The sequence below is a fragment of the Choloepus didactylus genome, chromosome 10 (assembly GCF_015220235.1).
Source record: "Choloepus didactylus isolate mChoDid1 chromosome 10, mChoDid1.pri, whole genome shotgun sequence".
NCBI classification, from domain to species: Eukaryota; Metazoa; Chordata; class Mammalia; order Pilosa; family Megalonychidae; genus Choloepus; species Choloepus didactylus.
In genome coordinates this window covers 129462077-129482761 of record NC_051316.1, presented here as the reverse complement: position 1 = coordinate 129482761, position 20685 = coordinate 129462077, and the positions used below count along the sequence as shown (strand labels likewise).

Genomic DNA, 20685 nt, shown 5'->3' with positions numbered 1-20685 from the left:
TTCACACCTCAAACCCGTGACCTCCTGATCTCCGCTAGGAGAGGCCGGAGCCTCAGCTCGGGATTCAGTCAGTTCAGGCTTCAAGTAACCTCCCGCTCAAGTAAGAGTCTAGGGACAGACAGTAGTTTAAAAGTAAAGAGCTCTCAAGACAAAAATTCAACCGTACACATTTTTACTAACGGAGCACTTCAGGTAAAAATAAACTAATACATTACCTAGCCTGGGAGCCCCTGCTCCTCCAAACATAGCTGGACATGAGATCAGAGAGCTCCCCCTTGTCTCAGTTACAGAGAATTCATAGCACTTCTGATTTACATTCAATCAAACCATATTCTATTTTTATATTAAACGATGCTTCGTGAACACAAATGACTCACGAAGCAAAACATCTTGATCCACAAGTGGTTCAAGATCAAAGGCGGGCGTTCACGTTATCAGAGACTTAACCTGAATGCCTGTAAAATGCCACTGATAATATTTTTACTAATTAAGCTATGGCTTCTGTACGAGCAATATAACACACTTTTACTTACATAAAGTCTAAAAATTAGAAGAAATTACTACTACTTGTCTGTAACTTGTTAATATAGTTTTCTTATTTCATTCTATGATTAGTTTAGCCATTATATCATATTGATAAACATACAATTGATTAGGACTCTATTCATTCCAGCTACCTTATTTGTCTTACCTATGATTAAATAACAGCTGCAGCCCCATCCTGCTTTCACAGGGGACCAGGTGGGGACATGTTATCTATATGTAAGAAGGTTGAGAGGCCTTTCTGCTTCCTTGAGAATGCCCACAGCTTTTAGTTTAGCTTCTCTTTCAGTATAATTTTCTAACACGGGACTTAAAGGATACGAATCATCTGTCCCAGTTATTATAGTAAGGCCTTTCCTTTCATATCATTTGGAAATTGTACGTGAGTGGCTTTAGGTAAAGTTCTGTGAAATGTGCTTCTGTGTGAGAAGGAATCACTGTCCATCACCCTCAGAGCAGGAGCCCAGGCGGCCTCCGAGAGCAGCGCGGAGAGGAGGAGTCAGCGGCCCCGTCATCGGGCTCCTCAGTGGAGACACTGTCCTGTGATCCTGCCCTGGGGAGCCCTGTGGCCTCGGAGCCGCCCCGCAGCCCCTGAGCCTCCACGTCCTCACCTGCACATCGGGGCCACTGCCCCTCCTCCTTAGGGATGCTGTAGGCACTCAGCGGGAGCCAGGCCCTCGTGGATCACCCCCTCTCCATCCCTGGGGGGACACCTGGCTCCCCCACCTCCACCTCCTTTGGCCCCCTCCTTTCCTGCTCATTCCCACAAGGCCCCTGGCAAGCCCCCGAGCCTCCCAGCCCCGGTCTCCGTCCCCGCAATGGGAAGGTGCCTGGGCACCCGCGCAGGGACTCTGGGGTGGGGGTGGGGGGTTCAGAGCGGCACTGCCCGAGGCCGGCTCGCTGGAGGTTCCCCCGAAGAGAGCAGCCCCAAGTGTGCATTTCCCAGGGGCTCTAGCCTGCTGGGGGCTGCCCCCTCGGCCACAGATGCCATTATCTGGGCACCGCCCTGGGCCTCCTGGGGGTAGGGAGAGGGCTGTGGAGGCTGGAACTCGGAGGCGGACGGGCCCCAGCCCCGAGCCCAGCTGGCTGGGGGAGCAGGAGTACCGGAGCAGAGCCGGCCCCACCCGGGACCCCCACGGTTCCCCGACCTCAGTGGGACAACATGCCATCGATCACAGGAGCAGCCACTGACAGATCTGAAAAGGAGACGGGCATCCCTGTTGGCTCCCCAGCAAGGGAGGACTGGCAGGTGGCAGAGAGGGGGCGGGCGCGGGGTCTGGCTCCCTCCCTCCCCAGACGCGCTAGGCTGGCAGCGTGGAGCTCGGGACCTCCTTCCCTCCTTCTCTGTGTGGTTTGGAGCTGTGTGTACCCCAGAAAAGCACTGTTTTTCCCTTTCTCCTCCTGAAGGTAATGAGTGAAAGAGGGGCAGAAGCTCAAAAGATGAGCCGGTCCCCCAAAGGCTGGCCCCGATCCGGGCTGGGGTTATTATAGGATGCTGGAATTCCTGACATTCCCCAGGAGCCAAATCTTCCCCAGTGACCTCAGCCCCACGCCGGACGGACAGACGCTCCGCACCCAGACATACACAGGTGACTCTCGGGCCCCTGGGCACCTGTGTAGCCCCAGCCCGAGGCTGCTCCCAGTTCCTGAGGCTGCTGGGCACCTCCTCCAGGCAGCCCGCCCCAGTCAGCCTCACTGCAAACAAAAGAGCTCAGTCCTGGGCCCCGGGCCAGTGAGCAGCGCTGGGCCCAGGCCCAGCCTGAAGCAGGCACCACGGCCAGAGTGGGAAGGGCTGACACCCCCAGGTGCGCCCCTCCATTGTCTCTGGGCTCGGGGAGGAGAAGGAAGGGCCGTGGACTTTTCATTTTGTGCTTTTCTGCCCAATCGGAATGGTTCCTACAAGCATGGATTCCTTCAGTGCTATAAAAAAATCAATAAAGAGATTTTTAAAGTACACTTAAGGGCACCAGCTGCTAACCTTGATCAAGTGTAAATCACCCCATTCTTTTCACTGAATTGTGATTCAATGCAACATGTGTAATTAAAGCACATACAAAATGCATGCATACTTAATTAGCACACATACTCATAACAAGAACAGTATAGATTTTAAAACCTAAAAACAAAATGATGTAAAAATCTTTTTTAATTGAAAAAAATTATTAAAAAATAAAAGTCCATGCACCCGTTTTCTCCATTTTCAGCCTGTCCCCAGGACCTCCGGGTCACACCACAAGCCCGGCCCCCGTGGACGTGGCTCACGCCACATCGAGCCTTCCCGTCCACCACACGCTCACAGGGTGGCCACCCAAGGCCTGCAGACTCTCCACCGGGCAGCCTTCAGTTTACTCCCAGGTGCCAGGCTTCCACACGAAACACTCCTGAAGCAAAGCCTGACTTTCCCTTCCCCTCCCCTCCAGGCCCTGGTCTTTCCCCCAGGCCCCGACGAAGCATGTTCAACCCCTCCTCGAACCCTCAGCTCGCGGAATCCACCGGGAGAGTGCCTCTTTGTGTTCAGTTTACAAAGTACTTTCAAGACACCACCCCTGGGAGGAGGGCCTAGCAAGGTCCCCCCATTCACCAGATGGGGAAACTGAGGCTCGGGGAGGCTGCCTCCCAGCCCTCCTGGCACTTCCAGGCTCCTGCTCGATTCCCCACAGCAGCCCTGGGAGTGGGTTCTCTTGTCCCCCAGGTGGGGAAACTGAGGCCAAGAGAGCCCAGCTGCAGACCCTGGGTGTGGCCGAGCCTGGGTCCCTCTGTTCTATCTCCCCCGCTAGACTCGTTCTCTAAGGACGGTGGTGGTAGGGGCTGGGGCTGTGCCACCCCCTCTCCTGGGGGCGAGGCTGAAAACTCCCACAGGGCCCCTCTCAAAATGGCCCCTGCAGACCTCCCTGCAGAGCTCCTTGCAGGCACCACCACCCATCTCGCTCACTCCTGCTCCACACCGTTCTGCCTGGCAGCTTCTATCCGTCCATTAAAGCTCAGGCCAGATACCACCTCCTCCAGGAAGTCTCCCAATCCTGGCTCAGCCCCTTCCCCTCACCAAGGCCGCCCATATCCTTGCCTCTCAGGGTGTGTCCTAATTGTCTGTTCCTGGATCTGTCTCGCCCTACAGTCCACTATGGGCTCCTGAGGCCCCACCCAGACTGGTTCATCTACTTCCTATTGCTGCCCCACCTCTGCCACAGGTAAAGGAATAAACAAATGAATGAGCTCACGGACTGAGCCCCACTGTACCCCTCTCCAATGCCTGGGCCAGCGCTCAGTCCAGGGAGTGCCCCCAACCCAATCCCTATCCCCAGTGCCCAGGCCAGGGCTTGGCTCCGGGGATCTCTGTCAGAGGTCCCCAAACCCCTCCCCAGTGCCCAGGCTGGAGCGCGGTTCCAGGGGGCCCTGACCAAATTGCTGTCCCCGCCAACCCCCTCCTGACTTGGCTCCAGAGAGCCCTGCCCGAGCCCCCCACCCCGCCCCGGCAGCACAGGCCCAGGAGGTGGCCAGTTTTCTGAATGGACTCAGCTCTTCCGGCTGACTGTGCCCTAAACCCCAACAGCTCAGCTCAGTGGTGGCACCGAGAGCTGACTATTAACACCTTGAACTTGGCAAATGCAGTCTCTGAGGTGGCGGTGGGACCGCTTCCTGGAGAAAGAGACTGCTTCCCACTCTCTGCGAATGTCGGCTTCCTTTTTCCCTGATGGAGAGGGCTGCAGGACTAGGGATAGGGTTGGCCTGTGCAAACCAAGGGAGACAACCAGGGAGCGGCAAACCAAAGGCAGGCTTTGGCTCAGGGTAACCATCAGGCTGTGCAAAAAAAAAAATGGAATGGTTGACACTGAGCTCCCCGCCACTGGGGGCATGCAAGCAGAAGTGGAGAGCCTGCTGAGGGCAATCTAGATGTCAGCCTGGGCACCGAGCTTGGTATCTTCTAGGGACCCTTCCAGTCCCGAGATGGGGAACTGAGAAAGCTAACTGAACATAGAAGCCAGAGTCAGAAAGAAGCTGACCTCCCCGAGCCTTAGGCCTGAACTTCTTAGCTCACTCTGCTCCGGGCTGCCAAGCTGAGCATGCCCACGCCGCGGCTGCTCCGGAACACTGCAGTCCAGACAGGTTCGAAGACACGCTCACCGAGAATGCAGCACCCCAGCATCGCTGCCTGTGCAGAGTCTGCACAGAGCCCGAAGCAAGGCCTCTCGCCTCCCAGCCCTGACCCCAGCGGCCCGACAGGTAATTTCAGAGCAGCCCTTGGCAGGCCCGTGCCTGCCAATGCCCACCACCAGGGCCGTGCCCTCGGGGGCATCTCTTACCTTCAAAGGCAGGGGCCAGAGGGGGGGCCGGGGGCCCGGGCTCCAGGCGGCTGACGGTCAGGTCACCCTCGGTGCCCCCGCGATGGTTCAGCATGCAGGTGTACACGGTCGAGCCTACGGGCAGGAAGGAAAACCCACGCATGCGCTGGCCCCAGACCTGGTGAGCGCCTCGACACAAAGGGGGACCCGCGTCCAGAGCACCACCCAGCAGGATGCTGTGGTGGGCAGGTGGCTGCGGAGGCCCTGTAGCCGTGATTCCATTGTGACCGGCAATGACCCAGAGACAGCCACTGGCACTGTCACGGTGGGGAGGAAAGGGCGGGAGGGAAGCTTCTTCCTTCTTGGAATGCCGGGGCACAGACCCCTCCATCGTCCCCACCCCCACGCTGAGGAGGTTGCAGGGGCAGGGTTCACGTCTCACTTGTCTTGGTGCTCCAGCTCCAAGCACTGCACCTGGTGCAGCCAAACTCAATAAACGTCTGTTTATATTAACATGTGGATGGAAGATGGATGGACCAATGAACAGAGGGGGTGAACAGGAAGGGGCATGGAAGGGGTGGAAGGTGGGTTGATGGGAGGGGGATGGAGGGGGTGGAAGGTGGGTGGATGGAGGGGGTGGAAGGTGGGCTGATGGGAGAGGGATGGAGGGGGTGGAAGGTGGGATGATGGGAGGGTAGATGGAGGGGGTTGGAAGGTGGGCTGATGGGAGGGGGATGGAGGGGGTGGAAGGTGGGTGGATGGAGGGGGTGGAAGGTGGGCTGATGGGAGAGGGATGGAGGGGGTGGAAGGTGGGATGATGGGAGGGTAGATGGAGGGGGTTGGAAGGTGGGCTGATGAGAGGGGGATGGAGGGGGTGGAAGGTGGGATGATGGGAGGGTAGATGGAGGGGGTTGGAAGGTGGGCTGATGGGACAGGGATGGAGGGGGTGGAAGGTGGGATGATGGGAGGGTAGATGGGGGGGGTTGGAAGGTGGGCTGATGGGAGGGGGATGGAGAGGGTGGAAGGTGGGTGGATGGAGGGGGTGGAAGGTGGGCTGATAGGAGAGGGATGGAGGAGGTGGAAGGTGGGATGATGTGAGGGTAGATGGAGGGGGTTGGAAGGTGGGGGGATGGAGGAGGTGGAAGGTGGGCTGATGGGAGGGGGATGGAGGGGGTGGAAGGTGAGATGATGGGAGGGGGATGGAGGGGGTGGAAGGTGGGATGATGGGAGGGGGATGGAGGGGGTGGAAGGTGGGGGGATGGAGGAGGTGGAAGGTGGGCTGATGGGAGGGGGATGGAGGGGGTGGAGGGTGGCTTGATGGGAAGGGGATGGAGGGGATAGATGGGAGGTGGGGGGCTGAATGGATGGGGGTGGATGGATGAAAGATGGGGAAATGGATGGATGGGGGAGGCATGGGGGTGTGGGTCAGTGGGTGGGGGCGGGGGTGAGCTCACGGACGGATGAACAGAGGGTGGGCAGGAGGTCCACGTGGGAGTGGGTGGGGGGCTGATCAGAGGGCTGCATGGACAGATGGGTGTGGGTGAGGATTTAGGTGGGTGGACTGGGAGGATAAGATGGTGGTTGGATGAAGAAAAAGGACATGAACATCCCAAATACTACATGGACCACACGTGACTGAAAAATTATTCATTATTTATCTGGAATTCAACTTAACTGGACATCCTGTATTTTTACTTGCTACATCTGGCAAGCATACTCAGGGCCCCCCAGTCCCAGAAGATATTTACCAAGGGTTGCTGCCTTGAATTCCTTCTGGAACAAAGTGAAAAGGGAAGGGAGAGAGTGAAGAGAAGGAAGGAGGGAAGGATGGAGAAATTGGTGAGGCCCCGGGGCCACACCACGCCCTGGGCAAGAGAGCTGGACAGGGAGGCCCAGGGCCAGGCCAAGGGGGAGCACTGGGTGCAGGAGCCCAGAGGGCACACAGCAGACGTGCCACCTTGCCTAGTGCCAGCTCTGAGCTCATGCAGCAATGCCTGCCACCGACACGGGGGACGCTTGCCTCACCCCAGGCTCCGCACCTGGTGGTCTGCTGACATCTGCAGAGAAGAGCCAGTCGGCAGCCTTCCTGGCGTCCAATCCCACCAGGTAGAACTTCCCGAAGTAGGACATGTCAAATATGGCAGCTGCCTCTCTGCAAGCCAGACACTCCTTCCTGATCTGAAAAGTTCCAGAGAGGTGAGCTGCCATGGAGGCTTTGAGCTGTGCTTACTCTTCTAGAACATGGGGAGCTGGGTTCTCTCCAACACACCTGCTTTGAGGCCCCCTCCTTCCCCTCCCCGGTCGCCAAGTTCCTTCCCGGCTCAAGAGCACACGACATTTTCTTCTCAAGGGCACAGGAGACATTCCCCAAGAAAGAGCACACGCTACCCCATAAAACAAGCCTAAATAGATTCAAAACGATTAAAAACATACAAAGTATGGTCTCTGGCTACAATGGAATTAAATTAGAAATCAGTAACACAAGGAAAACTAGAAAATTCACAGATAAGTGGAAATTTGAAGAATGAAAAAGAGATCCTAAATAACCAAGGGATCAAAGAAGAAATCACAAGCGGAATTAGAAAATACTCTGAGATGAATGAAAATGTAAACAAAGCAGTGCTCACAGGGAAATTCATACCTAAAAAACGCCTATATTAGAAAAGAAGAAAGATCTTTAAACTTCCACCTTTAGAAACCAGAAAAAGAAGAGCAAACCAAACCCAGAGCAAACAAAATGAAAGAAGAAATAAAGAAAAGAACAGAAATAAATGAATCAGAGAACAGAAAAGCAATAGAGAAAATCAAGAAAACCAAAAGTTGGTTCTTCGAAAAGATCAATAAAATTGACGAAACTTTAGCTGGACTGACCATAGAAAACAGAAAATACTAAAATTACTAAAATCAGGAATGAAGGGGACATCATTACCCACCTCACAGAAATAAAAGGGTTATAAGGGAGCACTATGAAAATAAATTAGATAACTTTCACAAAAGGCAAAAATTACTGAAATTGACTCCAGAAGGAATAGAAACTCTGAAAAAAATTATAACAAGTAAAGAGATTGAGTGATTTTTAAATCTTCTCACCAAGGAAAGCCAAGGTCCATATGGTTTCACTGGTGAATTCCACCAAACATACCAAAAAAATCCACACTAATCCTTCTCCAACTCTTCTGAAAAACAGAAAAGGACCAAACACATCCCAACTCATTCCACGAACCCAGTATTACCCTGACACCAAAACTAGACAAAGACACAAGAGAAGGAAACTACGGACCAATATCCCTTATGAATATAGATGCAAAATCCCTCAACACAATACTAGCAAACCAAAGCCAGCAACTTACAAAAAGGATTACACATCATGATCAAGTGAGATTTATCCCAGGAATGTAAGGTTAGTTTAACATCTCAAATCAATTAATGTAATGCACCATCTCAATAGAAAAAAGGACAAAATCCATATAATCACGCCAATAAAAGAAGAAAAGTATCAGAAAAACGTTAACACCCTTACATGATAAAAACAAACAACAAACTAGGAATTTCTTAAACCTGGTAAAGGGCACTTGCAAAAAACCCCCAGCTAACATCATATTTAATGGGGAAAGACTGACTGCTTTCCCCTGAGATCAGGAATAAGACAAGGATGTCTGCTTTTACCATTTTTATTCAACACTGTATTAGAGGTTCTAGCCAGTGCAGTTAGGCAAGATAAAGAAATAAAAGTCATCAAGATTGAAAAGGAAGAAGTAAAATTATCTCTATTTGCAGATGACACAATCTTGTATATAGAAAATCCTAAGAAACCACTTCAAAAATCGTTAGAATTAATGAACAAGGCCAGCAAGTTTGCAGGATACAAGATCAATATGCAAAAATCAGTTGCATTTCTGTAGACTGGCAATGAACATTCTGAAAATGAAATTAAGAAATTATGTTTACAATAGTATGGAAAAGAACAAAATAATTAGCTATACACTTTTAAGAAGTAACATAAGACGTATACACTGAAAATGACAAAACATCATTGAGAGAAATTAAGGAAGATCTAAATAAATGGAAACACATCCCATGATCATGGGTGAGACGACTTGGTGGGGTTGCTCCCCAAACTGATCTACAGGTTCAATGAAATCCCAATCAAAATCCCGGCTGGCTTCTCTACAGAAATTGACAAGCTGCTCCTAAACTTCATAAAGGAATTCAAAGGACCCACAAGAGCCCATACAATCTTGAAAAAGAAGAATAAAGTTGGAGGACTCACAAGTCCTGATTCCGAAACTTACTACAAGGTCCACTGCCAGCAAGGGTGGGCTGACTGGGAGTCCGGAGCTGGGCTGGGCCCAGGGAAGGACTAACAGGGACTCTCTGCGTCCCCACGGCAGTTGCAAGGGAATCTAAGAACACGGATGGCAGCCGGAGAAACAGAGCAACCTCTGCCCCTCCCAGATACGGTCCACCATGTCCATTTAAAGGACAGTTGAGCACCAAAAGTAATGCTTTTTGCACCAACTCTTCCTCTCTCCACATGTTTAACTACCATTTTGGCTGTTTATGGCTGTTCACTACCATAAAACTCTTTCAGCCAAAGCTGCGGTAGATTGCTCAGTTCCATCAAGCATGAGTTCCAGCATCAAATACATCTTTACTAAGGAAATAATCACACTACCCTAACTACACAGCTGGAGGAACTAGAAAAAGAACAGCAAACTAAGCCCAAAGCAAGCAGAAGGAAAGAAATAACAAAGATTAGAGCAGAAATAAATGAAATTGAGAATATAAAAAATAGAGAAAATTAACAAAACCAAAGTTGGTTCTATTAAAAGATCAATAAAATTGATGAACCCTTAGCTAGAGTGACAAAAAATGAAGACACAAATAAATGAAATCAGGAATGAGAGGGGACACAAATAAATGAAATCAGGAATGAGAGAGGAAAGATTGCTTTTGACCCCACAAAAATAAAAAGGATCAGAAGAGGATATTATGAACAACTGTGTGCGAAGAAATTAGACACCCTAGTTGAAATGGAAAAATTCCTAGAAACACATGAACAACCTACGCTGACTCTAGAAGAAACAGAAGACCTTAACAGACCAATTACAAGTAAAGAGATTGAATCAGTCATCTAAACCCTCCCAAAAAAGAAAAGTCAAGGACTAGATGGCTTCACAGGTGTATTTTACCTGTCATTCTAAGAAGAATTAATACCAATCCTGCTGAAATTCTGGGTTTTATCCCAGGTATGCAAGGGTGGTTCAACATAAAATCAATTAATACACCACATTAACGAAACAAAGGGGAAAACCCCCCATACGATCTTCTCCTTTGATGCAGGAAAGGCATTTGATAAAAACCAGCATCCTTTCTTGATAAAAATACTTAGAAAAATAGGAATAGAAGGAAACTTCCTCAACATGATAAAGGGCATATATGAAAAACCACAGTTAAAATCATACTCAATGGTAAAAGACTGAAAGCTTTCTGTGTAAAATCTAGAACAAGACAAGGATGCCCACTGTCACCAGTGTTATTCAACATTGTACTGAAAGTTCTAGCCAGAGCAGTTAGGCAAGAAAAAGAAATGAAAGGCATCCAAATTGGAAAGGAAGAAGTAAAACTTTCACTATTTGCAATTAACATGATCCTATGTATAGAAAGTCCCCAAAAATCTACAACAAAGCTACTAGAGCTAATAAACAAATTCAGCACAGTGGCAGGATACAATATCAGCATTTCAATAGTGTTAATATACACTGATAAGGAGCAATCTGAGGAGGAAATTAAGAAAAAAATTCCATTTACAATGGCAACTAAAAGATTCAAATATCTAGTAATAAACTTAACCAAGGATGTAAAGGATTTGTACATAGAAAAATACCAAACAGTGCTAAAAGAAATCAAGGAAGATTTAAATAAATGCAAGGACATTCTGTGTTCATGGATTAGAAGACTAAATATCATCAAGATATTAATTCTACCCAAAGTAATTTACACATTCAACACAATCCCAATCAAAATTCCAACAGCCCTCTTTGCAGAAATGGAAAAGCCAATTATCAAATTCATTTAGAAGGGTAAAAGACCCCAGATAGCCAAAATCATCTTGAAAAAAAAAGAACAAACTTGGAGGACTCATACGTCATGACTTTAAAGCATATTACAAAGCTACAGTGATCAAAACAGCATGGTATTGGTACAAGAATAGACATATCGACCAACAGAATAGAATTGCAAGTTCAGAAATAGACCCTCACATCTATGGCCGATCAATTTTTGACAAGGATGCCAAGTCCACTCAATTGGTAAACAAGTCTTTTCAATAAGTGGTGCTGGGAAAATTGGATATCCATATGCAGAAGAATGAAAGAGGACCCCAGTCTCATACCACACACAAAACTAACTCAAATCAGATCAAATATTTAAATATAAGAACCAGAACTATAGAACTCCTATAAGAAAATGCAGGGAAGCATCTTCAGAATCTTGTGGTAGGCAAAGGTTTCTTGGACTTTACACACAGAGCACAAGCTACAAAATCAAAAATAGACAAACGGGACCTCCTCAAAATTCAAACCTTTTGTACCTCAAGGGACTTTGTCACAAAAGTGAAAAGACAACCTATTTATGGGAGAAAATATTTGGGAACCACATATCTGATAAGGGTTTAATATCCAGAATCTATAAAGAAATCCTACAACTCAACAATAAAAAGACAAACAACCCAATTTAAAAATGGGCAAAAGCCTTGACTATACTTTCCAAAGAAGATATACAAATGGTTTAAAAGCACATGAAAAGATGTTCAACATCACTGGCTATTAAGAAAATGCAAAGCAAAACCACAATGAAATCTCTTTCCCATATACTAGAATGGCTAATATTTTAAAAAAAGAAAACTAACAGTGTTGGAGAATATGGAGAAATAGGAACACTCCTTCATTACTGTGGGAATGTAAAATGGGGCTGCCACTGCGAAAGACAAGTTTGGCAGCTCCTCAGGAAGCTAAGTATAGAATTTCCATGTGACTCGACATTCCTGCCACTAGGTATACGCCCAGAAGAATTGAAAGCAGGTACTCAAACAGATTTTTGCATACTAATATTCATGGTGGCATTATTCACAGTTGCCAGAGATGAAAGCAACCCAAGTGTCCATCAACCAATGAATCGGTAGACGAAATATGGCATACACATACGACAGAATATTATTCAGTTGTAAGAAAGCAGCCCCGATGCATGCAAAAACACGGATGAACCTCAAGGACATCATGCGGAGTGAAATCAGCCTGACACAAAAGGACAAATATGCTATGATCCACTGATATGAACTAATTATAATAAGAAAACTCAGAGTTAGAATCTAGAATATAGGTTACCAGGGAATAGACTGGGGTTGGAGAATGGGGGATTTATGCCTAAATTGTACAGAATTTCTATTTAGGTTGATGGTGAAGGTTTGGAAATGGATGGTGGTGATGTGGCAAATTATTGTGAGTGTGATTAACAGCACTGAATTATACAGGTCAGTGAGGTTAAAAGAGGAAACTTTAGGTTGTGTATGTTACTAGAATAAGAATTCAAAGTTAAAACACTGGACTGTGTAACACTTGAATCCTACTGTATATGGAGGACTACAATTAATAGTACAAGTATAAGAATGTTCTTTCATGAATTACAACAAACGCATGACATTAATACAAGGTGTTAATAATAGGGTGGTTTACAGGAAAAATACACCGAATGTAAATTATGGACAATAGTTAACAGTACGGTTTTAATAATGTCTCATCAATTTAACAGCACGAAGATAAGTACTGTTTAAAAAAAATTAGTGCAATTACAAAAAAGTGCTGTCATCAATTGTAACAAATGTTCCACAGCAGTGCAAGGCATTGGTGGTGGGAGGTGGTGTATGGGAATCCTGTATTTTACGCATATTAGTCGGTAAACCCACAACTTCTCTAATAGAAATTATTTAAAATAATAACAATAAAAAAACTTACTACAAAGCTTCAATAATCAAGAAAATGAGGTATCAGCATGGAGACAGACATAAGATGCATCAATGGAATTCAGAGTTCAGAAATAAACCTCTGCATTTACAGTCAACTGATTTTCGACAAAGGGACCAAGACAATTCAACAGGGAGGAAACAGTCTTTCCCACAAAGGTGCTGGTACAACTGGATACCCACCGGCGAAAGAATGAAGTTAGACACCTACCCCAAACCACACACAAAATTAACTCAAAACGGACCACAGGCCTAAATGTGAGAACTAAAACTATTAAAAACATCTTAGAAGAAAATATAGGAGTAAATTGCCATGACCTTGGGTCAGGCAAGTTTCTTCGATACAACACTAAAAGCACAACAAAATTACTTCATCAAAATTAAAAACATTTGTGCTGAGAATGACACCATCAAGAAAGTGAAGACAACCCACAGAATGGGAGAAAATATTTGCAGATCACATATCCACTTAGTCTTCATCTTGCTTCTTCAATTCTAGTTCCACGCACTTGCCAGATATGACTGACTCACGCAGGTGACTTAAACTGTCACTGCATGGTTAAAAAAAAATCTACCAATATTTAAGGACAAGACTAGACCATCTCCATTTATAGAAACATTTCCTGAGGATGCTGAGGCCACAAGGGCTTCTAAGCCCAGTCACCTTTATAGCTTTACACCTGCTGCCTGCAGGTGACATTCCAGGCCTGCAGGTACCTTTCTGAGTTGCTGCCCACCATGGCTTTGAGAGTTATGCCTCCTTTTTACCAAGGCTTGGGTCAGATGTTGATTGCCACAAGTTTCTGAGAGCACTGGGGCCACAGAAAACACGTAAAGCCTGGTGTGATCCAATGGACAGTTACTTCTCTGAGTATGGTAAGAAATCCAATAACATCAACTAGAGGACAGAGAAACAAATCTGCCAACCACTGCTGCAAAAGGCGTTGATCAGCTCCTGGTCCAGCATGCAGCTCTTTCTTTGAGACCTACCAACTCGGGGTGAAGAGAAAACACACGTGGATACCACCGAGCCTGACCCTTTTGAGAATATTCAGTCCACAGACTGGCAGACAATGAGATTTGAGCCCCCTCCTCTGAACTCAGCCATTGGAAGGAGCTTAGAACTCGGACCCTGGAGGTTTGGTTGGTAAACTCTGAGAATTCTGTGCGTGGCGTGTTTGTGGTGCTGCTGTCCAGTGTTCCTTTCATACAAACCGCCTTTTCTCATTCTGCTGTCAAAGGTGGATGAAAACCCCCAAGTGGCACAGAGACGGGTGCCATCTTGCAGGGAATGTATTTCAGGGAAGACGCTTGCAAGGCTGGTGATGCTGTGGTGGGCGTGTGTGGCAAGGGCCAGAGCAGCAGTGAGTTCGCCCCAGGGGAGGGCACCCCAAGGACCCCATTCTGAACACCTGCCTTGAAAACACGGCAGTGTGGCTGGACATCAGAGGCAGTGCCCTAAACCACCTGGAGCCAACCAAGAAGCATCCCGAGACCGCCTAGCAGCAGCCCGAAGGCCACCCTGACCCGAGCACCCTGGGGAAATGAACTCTCGCCTTCTCTCCAAGTTGCAAACAGATTAAGTGAATGCCCAGCATTATGAGGAGCAGCACTTAGGAAAGTAAAATACAGCGGAAGTCAAATGGGCTCTTCCAACTAGACATTTGGAGGGAAGAAAAATCTGCTGTGTCGTGTTGAAGACCTAAGGGCAGTTCTGTGACTTTCGGCCCACATGAGGGGTGTGACAAGAAATAAAAGAGAATAGATTTCCCGTGGCTGTGAGATTGAAAATGGAGTCAGGAGGCCTTTCGGGGGTGACTCTTATGCAGGTCTCATCCGGGCACCCCAACTGCCCAGTGTCCAATGCCTCAAGCAACAGTGTCCCTCCAAAGGCCGCGGACATCGGATAGTGGGGACAAACCTCAAGATAAAGAACCCAGGAACCCACTTAACCTGGAGCTCCCCGGATATCCACTAACCACAGACAAAGTACATAGTCTTTTTCTCTCTTTAAAAACCCTTGCCTGGAATGGTTAACGAGGGTGAACTCAAACGTTTGGAAATGGACCGAGCTGACGACAGCACGCTATTGTGGGAATAACTAACAGTGCTGAATGGTGTGTGTGTGTGTGATGGGAAGGGGAAGTTTAGAGTCACATATGTCACCAGAAGGAAAGCTGGAGGTTAAAACATGGGAATGTATGACACAGTGACTCTTATGGTGGACAATGTCTGTGATTAACTGTACAAATATGAAAAAGTTCTTTCATGAACTAGAGCAGATGTACGGCACTATTACAAGGAGTTAATAGAGGGGTATACAGGGAAAAATGTACCTGTTGCAAACTATGAACCAGAGTTAACAGTAATATTTTAATACTCTTTCATCAACAGTAACAAATTTACTACACCAATACTATGAGTCAATAATGAGTGGGGGGTATGGGAGGATTTGGGTTTTCTTGTTTACTTTTTTATTTCTTTTCTGAAGTAATGAAAATGTTCCAAAATTGATCCTGGGGTTGTTTGCACAATTATGTGATGATACCATGAACCAGTGATTGTATACTTAGGATGGTTTGTGTGGTGTGTGAATATATCTCAATAAAACTACCTTTAAAAAAAAAACAAAAACCCTTACCTGGAAGTGCCAAGACAGGACCCAATTTGGGTTGCTACCTGAATGCATGCTCCCCAAATTCCAATTCTAAGACCCCAAATAAACGCCTTTCTGCCTTGCAGCTCTGTTGGCGATTTCTCAGCGGATGACAGGGATGGAAAGTAGGTTAGAGACCGCCGGGCGCCCTTGCCGGGCCAACCTGGCATCTCCTGGAGCTCCCGCGTCCTCGAGGGCCAGGCTCGAGGGGTGCCGGACTGCGCCCCATTCCCTCCCCGGGGCGCGGCGGGAGCCCCAGGAAACGGGGAGGAGGGGCTCGCGCACGAGGAAAACGGGGGGGCCCGTTCCAAAGCGAGGGCGACCGAGCGCCCCCGGGAGCCCCGAGCCCTCCCCGCCCTCACCGCCGGCTGCGGCCCTCGGGGCAGGAGGGTCCGGCGGCCAAGGCGACCCCCGGCCCAGCGCCCGCAGGCCCCAGCAGTAGCTGGTGACCCCTCAGTCCTCTCTCTGGCGGCCCGCGGGGGATGGAGTGAGGGCCCGCCGGGGAGCGGGGAGGGGGCCCCGGTGGGGGAGCCCTGGAGGGACAGGCTCCATCCTCTCACCAACCTCGTGGTGCGGTCGGGAAGGAGAAGGTGTGCCGCGTCCGCCAGCAGCCGCCCGTACGCGTAGTTCCCGGTGCGCCTCGCGGACCGTACTCCCCGCAGGTAAGTATAACCCAGGACCTGGGGAAGACGCCCGCCATGGCCGCGCCGCCTGCCAGCCTCCTCCCTCCTCCCCTCCCTCCTCCCGCTCCCCCTTTCCCTCCTCCCCTCTCTCCCTCCCCCACTCCCTCTTCCCCCTTTCCCTCCTCCCTCCTCACCTCGATCCCCTTTCCTCCTCCCCTTCTCCCCCCTTCCCTCCTCCCTCCTCCTCCTCCCTCCCTCCTCCCCTCTCCCCCTTTCCCTCCTCCCTCCTCCCTCCTCCCCTCTCCCCTCCCCCTTTCCCTCCTCCCCTCCCTCCTCCCCTCTCCCCCTTTCCCTCCTCCCTCCTCCTCCCCCCTCCTCCCCTCTCCCCTCCCCCTTTCCCTCCTCCTCCCCTCTCCCCCTTGTTCCCTCCTCCCTCCCTCCTCCCCTCAGCCTCCTCCCTCCTCCCCTCTCCCCTCCCTCCTCCCCCCTCCACTCTCCTTTCCCTCTTCCCTCCTCCTCTCCCTCCTCCCCTCCCTCCTCCCCTCTCCCCCTTTTCCTCCTCCCTCCTTCTCTCCCTTCCTCCCTCCTCCTCTCCCTCCTCCCCTCCCCCTTTCCCTCCTCCCTCCATCTCTCCCTCCTTCCTTCCCTCCTTCTCTCCCTCCTTCCCTCCTCCAGCTTCCTCTTTCCCTTCCCCTCCCTCCTCTTTCCTTCCCTCCCTCTCCCTTTCTTCCCTCCCTCCCTCCTCTCCCTTCCTCCCTCCTTCCCTCCATCTGCAGACACGGTTTGGTGCCTGCTACTTGGCAAGCATTGAACTGGGTCCTGAAGAGACAAAGAGAAACGACAGACCCATCCCGCCCTGGGGGAGCCTCCAGCCGAGTGGAGTGAGTGGGTGGAGGAGGCAGGCAGAGGGGGTGGCCGAGCTCGGGCATTCAGGAAACAGCTCCACAAGTGGTACCTGCTCACCACGTGGTGAGTGCTGAGAGGCTGGGGAGCAGGGGGACCCATTCCGGGCCTGGAGGGCGGAGGAGAGGCTGGGCGTATTCAACGGGGGGAAGACGGGGAAAGATGGGGCTGAGGTCACGTGGACCCTCGTGGGGTGGGGCAGCGGCGGGAACCCGCTCACCCAGGAAGAGGGTGGATCTGTGTGGGGCTGGGATGGCGGCAGTGATGGTGCCAGGTGCTGCCACCAGGTGACCGTGGCCAAGCCTGCTCCTGTGCCTCTGGTGCCCGAGCTCCTTGGAGCCTCACTCCCTACGAAGGAGAGCCTTCCTGCAGGCAGGGAGACTGAGGCACAGGGTTACAGTCAGCAGGAACCAGGAGGGCGGGCTCCGGAGGCTGGCTTCTTAACAGCCACTCCACTCGGCCTCTCTCAGAGACCCTCACAGCCCCAAAGGCCCTCTGCAGCCTCTGCTCCTGCCAACAAAGCCCCCTTTACCCTCGCTGTGCCCTTCCCCAGCTGCTCACGCCTGCAGAAAGGTGTGAGCAAGCTGGCGATGCCCCCCTAGCGGCACTGCCAGCCCTGTGTCACAGGTGAGAGCCCAGCGTGCGGTCACACTGAGTCCAGCCCTCTCTGCCCTCAGGCCCCAGCTCAAGCCCCGGCATCCGCAGAGGGGTCACCCCCAGGCCTGTCCATCAGGGACATCCCAGTGTGCTGAGGCCTGGCCGGGCCTCAGGAGTTTGGGGGAGTCCCCTCACCCAATTCCGTGGACTCCCAGGACTGCTCCCAGGGAGGTGGGGGTGCAAGGCCTGACCTTCCCAGGACTGAAATGTGTTCCCAACCCCTACTCCCTTCTCCACTCCATGACCCCGAGTTTCAGGGGAGAGAAGCTTCTGGGGCCAGAGCTGGCCTGGAAGAGGTGGGCCCTGCAGGGAGCCCCTCAGGTGCTCTCCCCTTGTCCCCTGTGCCCTCCACCCAATCCCTTCCCCCTTGTTCCCCTGCCCCACCCCAGCCAGTCCTCTCCCCCTACTCCCCCGTGCCCTCCCATCGGACCCTCTCTCCCTGCCCCTGTGCCCCACCCCCACCTGTGACTCCTTTCCTTACTTCCTGCCTGGCAGGGATGGGCCGCCCCCTGCCCTCAGCTCCCCCAGGTGATGTGCGTGCTCTGCTAAGTGGGGCACCCCCTCATCTGGTGACACTGAGGCAAACCCCAAGGGAGGCCTGTGCTCCAGGTGGTGCAGGTGGGGTTTGGGCCAACTGAAGAACGATGACTGACAAGACCCTGGGGACACACAGCACCCACCTAGGGGCCTGGGACCCCCGAACGAGTGTCAGCCCCCATCCCTCCCTACAAGGCAGGGACCCGGCACAGAGCATGGGTTGCTATGGGGATGGATCACGGGTGGAGCTGGAAGGGGGCTGGTAAAGTATAGCAAAGGAAACAGGGTTTTAATCTGAAAAATAGGAATCAAACGCCACCCTCCAAGCTGGGCTAAATTTAGCATCGCCTGCTGCGGAGGGCCCCAGTTCTAAGGTCTCCAGGGATGACTGGTGCCCGTTCTTCCCCTGGGGACCCGGGTCCTTGGGGAGTTCCAGGAGGGTCCCAGAGGCCAGGACACCGCGAAATCTCAGTTTATAGGCCAGCACGCTGAATACGTAACTTTGTGTGCTATCTAACCCTACTTCGTACTAACATAAACTAACAGTTGCTGTTGCCAAAAACATAAGACCAAAAATAGGAGAAAATGCTCCCAGTCTCCGCAAGCAGGGGTGGTCTGTGCTGCCCCCTCCACGCGGGGCACCTCCCAGGCTCTGCCCGTGGCCCCCGCCATCCTGCCCCTGGGCAGTGAGTGACGTCCAGGTGGGGGCATCGCTAAAGCCGGGGCTGGGCATCCACCACAGCCAGGCCGGATCACAGCTTCCCCGTGGACCAGTGACTGACCCAGCTCCAAGGCTGCTCTCGGGTGATGGCAGGAAGATGCCACCAGCTGTGGCAGGAGGGAGGAAGGTGACATGAGGGGTGGGCAAGGGGGTGTTGGGGGGAGGCAGCGATTCCAGTTGGCAGGACCCTCCTCTGCCACTGCGGGGGGCTGGCCTGCCACCCACCCTCGCAGGTCCATCCGTGTGGCCGCTGGATGCGGTGGCCCGACTCACCGGAGCTGCACCTTGGGGGTTAAACCATCCCGGCCGCTCCCAGCCGTGCCGCTCCTGGAACACGCATCCCTGTCTGAGGAGTTCCTGGGCAGGGGGGACAGGAGGCAAGAAGCATCCGTCACACCTGGCCCAGCAGCCGGCCTGCTCCCAGAGCTCCCCGGGGAGGGCAGAGGACAACTCCAGGGCACACTGACCAAATCTGCCACCAGGTACCCGAGGGAAGGTGGCCGAACAGGTCCTCACACTCGGCACCCCCTCGGCCTCCCAACAAGAGCTCCCCCCATCTGAAGTTGGGTGGTGCCCTGTGCCCAAGCCAATGCCCCTTGATCAGTAGGGAGCCCAGAGCCCAGGGCCAAGAAGGGCCCGGAAGCTGAGGCTGAGGTCCGCCTGAGAGTGCGTGATTGCTGGGTGCTGTCTGCCCTGCACAGGGAGGGATGACTACCAGCACCTGGGCTCCCATCGGCCCACCGAGATGGTCACCCCGCCAATTAGCAATGCCCAGACATGTCCCCCTTGGTGCCGGTAACTCAGAGAAGATGACAACCAAGAGCATGAAGCCCCCTCCCCAGGGAGGGACAGAGATACATCAGCCGGTGGACACGTCACCTTTCCGAGGAGTGGGAAAACATTACTCTCAGGATCCCACTAAGAGGGCGGCAGGCTCTTTGATTTAAAAGAAAAAACAAAACAGAGAGACTTAAGGAGGCTGCTAAGTGGCGCGAGAAGTACGCTGAAGGGGAGAGAAGGGGTGCCAGCAGTTAAGACTCCTCTCCAGGGAAGGAGAGCTTTGGCCCTTCCCCGGCTCCTCTGGGTAACGCTGGCTCCTTCCCCGGCTCCCCTGGGTAACACTGGCTCTCGGTGAAGGATGTGTTTGAGCCCACCTTGTTCCACTTCGAAGCTGAGCAATTTCAGCGTTTGGGGAGGCTGCTGAGCCCTCAGGACTGGGGAGGGGAGGTCCAAGGCACCGGAGGCAGGCTGGGGAGATGCTGAGGCCTTGGGAGGCCCGAGAACAGAGCCAGTCCCCCCAGCTGGGCCAGCGGCCAGAGGCCTGGAGGTGCAGGGCAGACTGGAAGCCAGCCCTCTAGCCACTGAAACCTTGGGGGCAGCGGTTCCCAGATGAGGAAGGCCCATTCTGCAGCTTGAATGCCCCCTGTTCCCGCTGCCTGCCCACCCGCCTTCCTTTCCACCCATTGGTTCGATAAACATTCCCTGAGCAGCTAAAGGTTGGACTCGGTATTATATGCACAGGAACCAGAATGGCTCCTGACAGACTCACAACAAGCAAAGCGTCCAGCATGAGATGACAGAGGGGAAACGGAGGGATGGGCAGGGGCTGAGAGCACAGAGAAGGAGCATCTGGGCCATCTGGGGGACCTCGGAGGGTGTGCAAGGGCAGGCCTTGGAGAAGGGCACTTCACAGTGGGTTTCATCGTATGATTAGAAGCTCACCAGGTGGAAAAGGCACCCCAGGC

At 51.6% G+C, this 20685-nt stretch overlaps 1 protein-coding gene across 2 annotated transcripts in view; it reads right to left on the bottom strand.

Annotated features, from left to right (window-relative positions):
• The window catches only part of SARDH (sarcosine dehydrogenase), a 64665-nt gene that overhangs the window by 23751 nt on the left and 20229 nt on the right, over positions 1-20685 (bottom strand). For both annotated transcript variants that reach the window (XM_037797382.1, XM_037797383.1), the window contains 3 exons: positions 19214-19297; positions 6863-7001; positions 4845-4958 (listed from right to left, as the gene is read on the bottom strand). In XM_037797382.1, coding sequence (XP_037653310.1) covers positions 4845-4958; positions 6863-7001; positions 19214-19297 — 337 coding nt within the window. The remainder of the gene's footprint in view (positions 1-4844; positions 4959-6862; positions 7002-19213; positions 19298-20685) is intronic.